The sequence below is a fragment of the Acyrthosiphon pisum genome, chromosome X (genome assembly GCF_005508785.2).
Source record: "Acyrthosiphon pisum isolate AL4f chromosome X, pea_aphid_22Mar2018_4r6ur, whole genome shotgun sequence".
Taxonomy (NCBI): Eukaryota; Metazoa; Arthropoda; class Insecta; order Hemiptera; family Aphididae; genus Acyrthosiphon; species Acyrthosiphon pisum.
The window spans coordinates 9,969,050-9,978,679 of NC_042493.1; the positions used below are offsets into that span (position 1 = coordinate 9,969,050).

General features: G+C 32.1%; 1 protein-coding gene across 1 annotated transcript; it reads right to left on the minus strand.

Moving 5' to 3' along the window:
* Positions 1 to 2,781: 2,781 nt before the first annotated feature.
* Positions 2,782 to 6,879, minus strand: LOC115033419. Its single transcript, XM_029485926.1, has 4 exons — positions 6,392 to 6,879; positions 5,640 to 5,779; positions 5,371 to 5,548; positions 2,782 to 5,242 (listed from the first exon to the last, which is right to left on the minus strand). Exons 1-4 carry the CDS (start codon positions 6,723 to 6,725, stop codon positions 3,888 to 3,890), a joined length of 2,007 nt encoding a protein of 668 aa, XP_029341786.1. The 5' UTR covers positions 6,726 to 6,879; the 3' UTR covers positions 2,782 to 3,887.
* Between the last annotated feature and the right edge of the window lie 2,751 nt (positions 6,880 to 9,630).

A 9,630-nucleotide genomic window follows, 5' to 3' on the forward strand; every position in this document is an offset into this window, starting at 1 on the left:
CGAGATCGGTTAATCCGTTGCAAAGAAGTATGCCGTTAAAATTAAAACCACGGGCAGTTTGTACTATTTCAAATAGTAGGTAATAAAATATATATTATGGCGGACAGTTTGTGCTATTTTATGTAGAAAAAAATGTATAAATATCACATAATTTGTAATTACAAAACACATGTAGCTAACAGACATAAATAATAATAATAATTGTTATGATAATAAATTAATGCTGTGTACATTGTATAGGCTTCGTGAATTTTTAAAAATCCACTGTCAATATTGTAAGTCATAATATATAAATTGAAAAATTTGGAAAATTATTTCAAGTAACTGTGTATTTGTAATTATTTTATTGTTATAAATATAATTATTTATTCTTAAAATAGTATATTCATATCCATATTTAAAAAATTTTGGATTAAGTTTAGTAGTTTGGTTTTGGTTCATATTTTTGGTGTATGGGATAACGTGTTTGCAGTGTGCTGTGTCTCATACTGATTGCGATCACAATTCGAGTTCTGAAGTTTTGAGCAATTCATTTTTTTGTCAATCAACCGATTGACCATAAGCGTGCGCAGAATTTCTGGCAGGGTAGTCATACATAAATACATTAACACACATACACACACATATTACTTATATATAATATTCATATTCACACCTAAGTTACAAAAACTAATTTGGATGGGGTAACCTCATTTAACTACATTTACCGTGGTAAAAAATATTTTTTTTTTTTTAAATAAAAAATATAAATAAATGGAAATATTTTTTCCATTTAACACGCAATGTGTTCGACATTCCTTGATAATTTACTTATTCGTCGCAAGTGTTTACAGAAACGTTAAGGGTGAACGCCAGCCTCCCGGTAACATAATAAAATAATAAAAATATTCAACTGTCGATTTGTCTGCACGCTTTAGCAGAGTAGGTAGTATACCGTCCTATTCGGATTACTGCTTTGTTCTAATGTATACGTAAATATATATATATATATATATGATACTCACTTGATATTATTATATAGTCACGTACAATGTTTTTGAAAAAAAAAATAATAACATGGTCCATAAGGTCGAGTAAGACTTGTCAATATAATATGTTTATATATTGTAATATACACGATATAATATCTACATTGTGTGTGTAAAACGTTGTTACGATCACTAACGTTTCGGAACTTCAGGAACGAACAATGGTGACGGGCTCCATGCTGCAAACGGTATTAAATGATTTTACACGGCCGACATTTAACAATACAATTCTGAGTTACCATATATGGTGATTTACTACCCTTCGCTACAGCAGTCCGAGGAAACAATGTCGCGTGTTGTAAAATGTTTTACAATAAATGCTGCGCATTCGTTAAGTAAGTAACTACGGCGTTCGGTTTTAAACGAATTTACACGACTGATATAATAATATAAAGTATAAATATAATGCCCGAATGCCGGTACTACCATATATGGTCATTTCTCGCCCTTATTTAATAAAAAAAAATACTGTTTCGTCGCACGATGCATGCACTGCAGTGGTTTTATATAGTAATAACTGCTACGATATAACAATACGGTCATCCCGGTACAATAATATTCGTTTGGCGATAGTACCTATAAGATTTCCTTAAAGCTGGTGGGTATATCATCCACCACTATGTTTACTGGTCCCTAAGGTTATGTGTTTTAATAATATGAATAATAGATCACACGCTTCGGATAGTGATAACATAAGATATATTTTTACATATTATGACGACAATCAAATATAATACACACATATTGGACGAATGGATCATAGCAGGAAAAATGTCTCACTGTCCATGACGTCATTATGCCGTTTATCATTTATTATTATCATTAATTATTATTGGAAATGTATGATAACATGTAACATTTGATAACAGTAATAATAATAATAAAAAAATAATTAGTATAATGTTTAAAACAAGTTAAAACAAAAAACTGAGGACAGCAGTTTTTATACTACCTATAGGCTATAGCTATAAACAGAGGCGGACAGGCCAGGTGGGACAGTGAGAATAGCCTACAGCCTGGCTGAACCATATAAATTTTAAGCTTTAAACTAAACTAAAATAATAATGATTACATGTACCCCTTATTCCCACTGGGCAGAACACCCCCTGTACGTATCTGGACCTTTCCAATTTTCATTAATTAGAATTAAAGACAGTCGGAAAAAAACTATGTAGGTAATAAGTAATACCAGTGGCGGCTATCCTATGGTGGTATATGTGCTGCTGAAGCAACACATAAAACATTTTGCGGGTGGTTGGATGTTGGGTGATTTTTTTTTTTATATTAATACTTAGACTTACTAGTGTAACATAACTAAAAACAAAACAATACTAAATACAAGTTCTGAATATACAGCATAGGTTAAATTAATTGTTATTAATTATATTGCCATTGTGTGTGTAAAATACAATCCTATTTATATCGGTACTTAAAAGTTTCTTAAAATTACCCATGAATAATATTTTTAAATTACAATAAAATAACTAAATTGTTATTTTTCATTTAGCTATCTAATTTAATCCAAATTTTAACATTAATGCTTAAAAAAATGTTGTGTATGATGCAAAAATAGCTATAATAACAACTTACAAGGAATTTTGTTTTCAAGCCTTTTGACAAGTGAACATTTTTTTATTGACATTTATAATCATTTAATGTTTGTATTATAATTCAATTACATGCTATAGTATTTTTCTATTATATATATTTTTTCCTTAGTAAAAATATGGTTGTTTTAATGAAAAATAATGTAACCAGTAATTTTGTAACTAATTTATAAAAATAAAGATGTATATTTTAAAATAGCTTAAAATTACTTTAAATATTTTGAAATTGTATTGAGTGTAGACCATGATAGTTTAAGTTCCTGAGACTCAGTGGCGGTTATAACTGACTTTTAAGGAGGGGGTGGAAATGACAAAAATCATAGGACATATTTAATAAAATGTAGGTACTACAATTATTTAAAAATATACCGTAATATATTGAACAAGACAACTTTACAAATTGCTGATACTATTTCTATAAATTATAAATACAAAAAATTAGTATCATGATTAATACTTCTTTCAATAAATTATTATAAAAAAACACAGACCAGGGTGGGGGGCGATCCACCTGTCCCCCCCCTTATAACCGCCACTATCCTGAGTAGGTAAAGTCTTGAGTTCCTACAATTAATACTTTATGAACAATAAAACCAATTTTGTTATTTTATGCATGAATTTACATTTCATAAAAATTTGAACTTCAAACATCTGTAAACAATTCTTGAGGATTTACTCTTAATTTTTCTTTCCAATAATAACAGCAATCACTATCTTGATCAAATAAAATCATAACAAAAATATTATTTATTTTGTAATACAAATTATTGAACTACACTATATGATTATTTTATTATATTAATATTTTATTAGCAGTCGGTAAATACTAAATAGTATACCTATTAAAAATAACATTAAAAATTAATCTTTTATGTAAGAATGATCAAATGTTGGAGTTGAACTGACATTTAAAGTGTATTTTGTAATGTTTTTTAATGATTGCCTTATATGTTTAGCTTCTGTAGATGATAGAGCAGGTTGATGGTTCTGCACTTTTTGTTTTGTCCAAAAGCGTGCCTGTGGTTCAATTTTTCTTTTTAATGTTTCATTGACTGGTTTTTTAAATCTTGTGCCCTTGGATAGTGTTGAAATTATTTTATCACAATGCTTTATGACAAAGTCTTTATCCTCTTCATTTAAATTTGATCAATTAAACATACCACACATAATTTCCATTTTATTTTTAATCTCACAGTCTTTTTTATTTATTTTATCTGTATCTGTCTGAATGAAACTATTATCAATTACCAAATCATGTGAATATGGAACAATGATTTTTTTCATTTTGAGTCATAATCTTTAATTCTGTTTTAACACATGCATGAATATGTTTACATATATTTAAATAAATTATATTATTCATGCATGAACATTTGTAGGAATGTACACATATCTGACATTCTTCACATTGCAAAGCACAACCATTAAAAGATTGAAACTTTTCAACTTTGTATTGAACATTGATATCATTTTCAGAAATAACTAACCAGTAATCATTAACTTTTGTGATCATATCTTGAGATATTTGTTTACTTTTTTTATGAGCTGTGTTTATTTGCATTATTTTTGATGATCTCTTCTCTTTTGAGATCTTTATTACTCTTTCAAAACTTTTATCACGAACAAGTGACATTAGAGCATTAATTGCCATATCCAAACGTTTACAGTGCTTCCCTTCAAGGTAGCAGTATTTAATGTTTTTATGCAATGATTCCAAATACATATTGGTGTTTATCCCCACATGTTTTCTGTTGAACATTACCCACTTTTCTACTCTTGTTGAATAACATTTTTCAAAATATTTTCCAAAGTCAACTGTGTCTGGATCTTTTAAAAGATCATTTAGAACTTGATCAATTTCAACAAAAAACGAACTTTTGTCTACCTCAAACATAAGTGATTTTAATGTTTTAAAAATAATTTTTTTTTTTTCATTACTATTAATCTTGTTTAAATTTTTTACCCAAATATTCCAATTTCTTAGTACGTGCCATGTGCATAGAAGCTGTTTAACTGCACATCTCATTATAGAGCACCAGGCATTATAAAAGGCAGGCTCATCATCAGACATGGAAATGAAAGAATTAATGGTGCCAATAGTGTTTTTAATGCATTGAAAATAATGCTTGTAAGTATCAGTGTCAAATCTATTCGAAAAACAAAAGGCAACTGGGTACCCGTTTCCATACTCATTAACTACAACAATTGTATACAGTTGAAAGCTGTATCCGTTCAACCCGTGTGTACCATCAACACACACCTTATCGTTGCCAAATTTTATGAACAGTTCTGATTGTAATGGAGTCATTATAATTAAACAAAAATTATTAACTGTAAAATGAGGAACAGCACTATCTATACTCCCTTGTTGTTTATAGTACAAAACAGGATTTAAATTGCCTTTTTTCTTCATTTCTTCAACCCAAAGTCTGACACTAACCGCATCATTTTCATGCTTTTTTGTAGAATATGTGATGTTATAGTCTCTCTTGATGTTATGCACATCTTTTTTTTCTAACAAATGAATTCGTTTTAAGTCTCCTTGAATTTTTGATGCTCTTATATCTTCTAATACTCTGTTGACAGGAACACCCATTGCCAATTTTCCTAAACATAAATTATTGCAATATTATACAGAGTGGGTAGGTAATTAATATTTTAAATCATAAATCACTATTATATAGTCCATAATGTATGTAAGTATATTAAAACAAAAATTAAATAATGGTAAGTACCTGCAATCATACTTCTGTCTTCTGTAAACAATCTTTGTTTACCTATTTCCATATCATGCCACATATGTGTACTACAATATTGTACATTTATTTTTGAACTATTTACATGCACTTTAATACTTGATGGACATACTGAACCAGTTTTAACAGATCCACTGCTTTTGGAATTTTTACGCCCCTATATAGACAATAGACATACATACATAAATCATAAAAAGTAAAAACATTCATTAGGTTCTTCATTAGTTATTTTGCAAAATATTTATTACTTTATTTGAGGTTTTAGGAGCAAACGATCTGTGGCAGAAATAGTAAATATACTCTTTACTGTGAGCTTTTTTTACAGCTGTATTTTTAACATATTGGCATTTTTCTTTTTCTTCAATGAATCTCTTCCATTTCTTAAAATCTGACAAACATTAAACCATATAACAGGCATAATATTAAATGATTATATTGATTCATATAAATAATATAATTAGGTAAACAAATTTGTCAGTAAGTTGTTAAATATTATTGATATAGGTACCTGGTACCTAAGCCTAATTTAATGAAGTAAAAATAAAAATTAAAAAAATAATAATCACTAAACATTTAATGTTCATGATTTGTTCATTAGGTATATTTTAATGATTTTTAGTTATTGCCACGACAGTCAATCGACAAAAAAAAAAACATACCTATCATCATATTAAACATATTACATTCATCTAAAATATACATAACATCAATTAATGTAACCTATAGCTTTAGGTCATTAGGTGACAGTTTATTTTATTTGTTTTATATAGGATAGCGGTGAAAATGTTATGTCTTTATAGTTTATATTATAATCAAGTTAATTAATTTAATAGTTAGGTAGATAGGTACCTAGAGGTATCAATACTATACATTCTATTTGTATACAAATATTGTTTAATATGGTACTTACCTTAGAAAAATAATGCATTTTTGAATAGTATTTATTGAACTATTTTATATTATATATTAAAATATACAAAGTATTACAATATTACATTACCTTCCATTGTATCAAAATTTAACACATCAGATTCAATTTTTTTTTCATGACAAGATTTCAAATGTAAAATATATCCATTCATAGAATAAAAGGTTTTTAGACAATTTTCAAATGAACATATTATGTTTAAACCACGAGATTTTTGTTTTACGTGGCATTTGACGTGCTGAATTATTTTTTTTTTCACATTAAATGAAACATCACAACTATCACAAAAGTATGTTACACTTTTAGCTTTTTGTAGAGAAATTAATTCACTATGTTTAGTACGTCTGTGTTTATAAAACCCAGATTCTGACACATACGTCGATTCACAAAATTCACAACGATACATATTAATAATTATTAGTAACTATTAGAAAAAAAACTGCAACAACGAAGTGCAAACTGCAAACAAACTATTGATTATTGAACTGTTTACAGTTTTACATAAATACATAATACCTAAATGCTGTATTTTTGTTCTATATTAAGCAAAAACCACAAGACGCGGGGGACTGATGTCATGCTGGTTAGGTTTAATCTAAAGTACATTACTTCCAATAATAATTATCAACAATGGTAAAATGATAAGCGGCATAATGACGTCATGGACAGTGAGACATTTTTCCTGCTATGATCCATTCGTGTTGCTACACTATCTAAGAAAACACAATTAAACCGTAGCACTATTTAGTAGTATACTTGTGTGAGCTTATATGCAATATGTTGCAACAAGATCGTTGAATGTCATTGAGTTAAGTTATTAACATACACAGTAGGTACATTAATCTCATGAGAGTACACAACAGTATTTGTATGGAGTCATGGTATACTGCATTGAACATAATATAATTTATATACTCACCAGAGACGGCACTGCTGTCGGCGACAGACGGCGGCGCTCCGCGTTTCCCACGGGGTAGTCGACACCGGGGACGAAATGCCTCGAACACAGCTTAGACGTGTGGTTCACGGGAAAACCTAGGTCCACCACGAATGTCACCCACTCAAGACGACGATGTACGGCACTTGGAAATCTAAGGCGACATATAATAATAAACGTTTTGGTATTTATAATAAAGTATTAACTGGTTGGGTGAATTACTTGTGTACGGTAACGTCCACAATGTTGTCCACAATTCCGCATAGCGCACAGCGTTTGACCATTTTGAATAGCCTAAAAGCATCACGAACAGGTTATAGTTTATATTATATAATGAAATAATATCTTAATAATAAGTAAAAAGTAAAATATACTAAATATGAAAGACTCGTCATAAAAATCGTTGCAATCGTTTCAGTATCAGTTTGTTATCAGCCGCGGTGTATGAGACTTGGGTGAGTTATTTTTAGAATTAATAGGTGCACAACGGCTTACGTGATGTCCATAAAAAAAAAAAAATAGAAAAATACGAAAAATGACATAGGTACCCAGCAAAATAACGCAAAATGTCAAGCGATAAAACACGTGTACCGCAATGGTAACGCGCCGAAACGGCAAACGGACTTACACGTTGGCTACGGCGGCTAATGCGGCTAATACACGGCTGAATGCGAATGCGGATAACATAAAAAATTGTTTGGTTCAAGTACATTTGCGGCGTAGGAAAAAAACACTAAACGCATCAAAATATGTTCGTTCGCGGTACGCGCGCCACGAATACACCTGTAGTTTATCTGGATATTATGATATAGAGGTAGATATAAAAGTTGTATACTCACCGGTATGTGAAAAGCGCCCAATGCAGAACAACAAAACCCAAAGAAAAGCGCTAAATAATAATAATAATACAACGTATTAGGCTTTTCTGTGAGAGTTGATGTGCGTTGCAAGAGCGCTGGTCACGAGATGAGGCAGGTTGAAACGGGCGCGTTCCGCGTCGCCAAAGTTGTCACCCCGCGGCTCCGCTCCACCCCACTCCGGGCGTATAACATTGCGTCTAATAACTGTCGTATGTACACAGTGTCGCACGTAATATTGCAGTGTCACTCCTAAATGGTAATAATTGATCGTCCACTTTTAATATTACACACGCATACATAAACACATACCTATGTGTATTGTACGCACACAATAATAGTAATAATAAAATACAACCACCTGACATAACGCAGGTACCTATGTCATTCGTGTTTAAACGTAAATGGATGTACACTTAAGAGGCTGTCAGCGCACTATTTGTTTTCTCTCTCTGGCTCACACGCAACATTTTTTTTTATGCGTTTAAGTAATCTTAGAGTAAAGTCACCCATTACAAAAAAGAGAATAATATTTTTGAGGGAATGACACTTTTTTAAACATCATTTAAACTTACAGCATTTTTTTGTTTGTTTTGAAAGTCGAATAGGTATTAAGTCAAATAATGAAATTCCCTCAAAAATATTATTCTCCATCTTCTTTGTAACAAGTTACTTAAACGCATAGATGCGTAAATGCGTTTTGCCTATGTTGCGCGTGGGCCAGAGAGAGGAAACGAATAGTGCGCTGACACCCTCTTAAAGTAATAGACATTATTATTAGGTGCCCACCTAACGCAAACATCGCCACCGTTATGTTTAAATATTTATCATGTAGGTACATAATACATACATTTATAAAATACCGGTATGACAATATAAAATATAGAATGCCTGTATGCTCTCCGAGACACCGCTCCGCCCGGCCACGCGTGGCATATAAATTTAGGCGGTTAAGGTTTTCGTTAAATATGAAGTGATAGGCGGAAGTGATATTATCAACTACTCTACGGCGGCGCCGCGGGCCGTCTGCTTTCCGCGACACCGCTCCGCCCCGGGACTCGACACGGTGGAAGTGCGGCCGCGAGAGGCCTATAAATTTATCGGGGAACGCGAATAAGTCTTCGACGGGGCCGTTCGAAGTCCGCAAAGGCGGTGAAACTCGAATTTTGAAAAAAAAATATGATTCGATCTGACACGGCCGCCGCAAATTAAATAGAATCCCGGCAACCGGTTTCGAAACCACGACATCCGGGTCATCCACGCCTACGCCTAACCGACCTGCCTACCTACTGAGTTGAGAAACGGTGTCAAATCTATGACTGATAAGCCGTTTCGGCTCCCGGCGAATTACGAACGCGGTTCGGGCGTCCGCCCCGGGCGATCTTACCGCGTCGGACAGCGGACGACGAATTCGACCGACCTCGGACTATCGCTATATACAGGCATAAATACGTGCGTCGGGAGGTTTTTCGCGAATCTCTGCTTTCCGCGACGCCGCAACGCGCCGTGCGAAGTCC

Excerpts from the sequence above, each read along its gene's own strand:
- LOC115033419 (XM_029485926.1), bottom strand. The coding sequence starts at position 6,725 with ATGTATCGTTGTGAATTTTGTGAATCGACGTATGTGTCAGAATCTGGG. Across the intron at positions 5,780-6,391 it reads AAATTTTGATACAATGGAAG|ATTTTAAGAAATGGAAGAGA; the intron begins GTAATGTAATAT and ends AATGTTTGTCAG. Across the intron at positions 5,243-5,370 it reads AGACAGAAGTATGATTGCAG|GAAAATTGGCAATGGGTGTT; the intron begins GTACTTACCATT and ends ATTTATGTTTAG.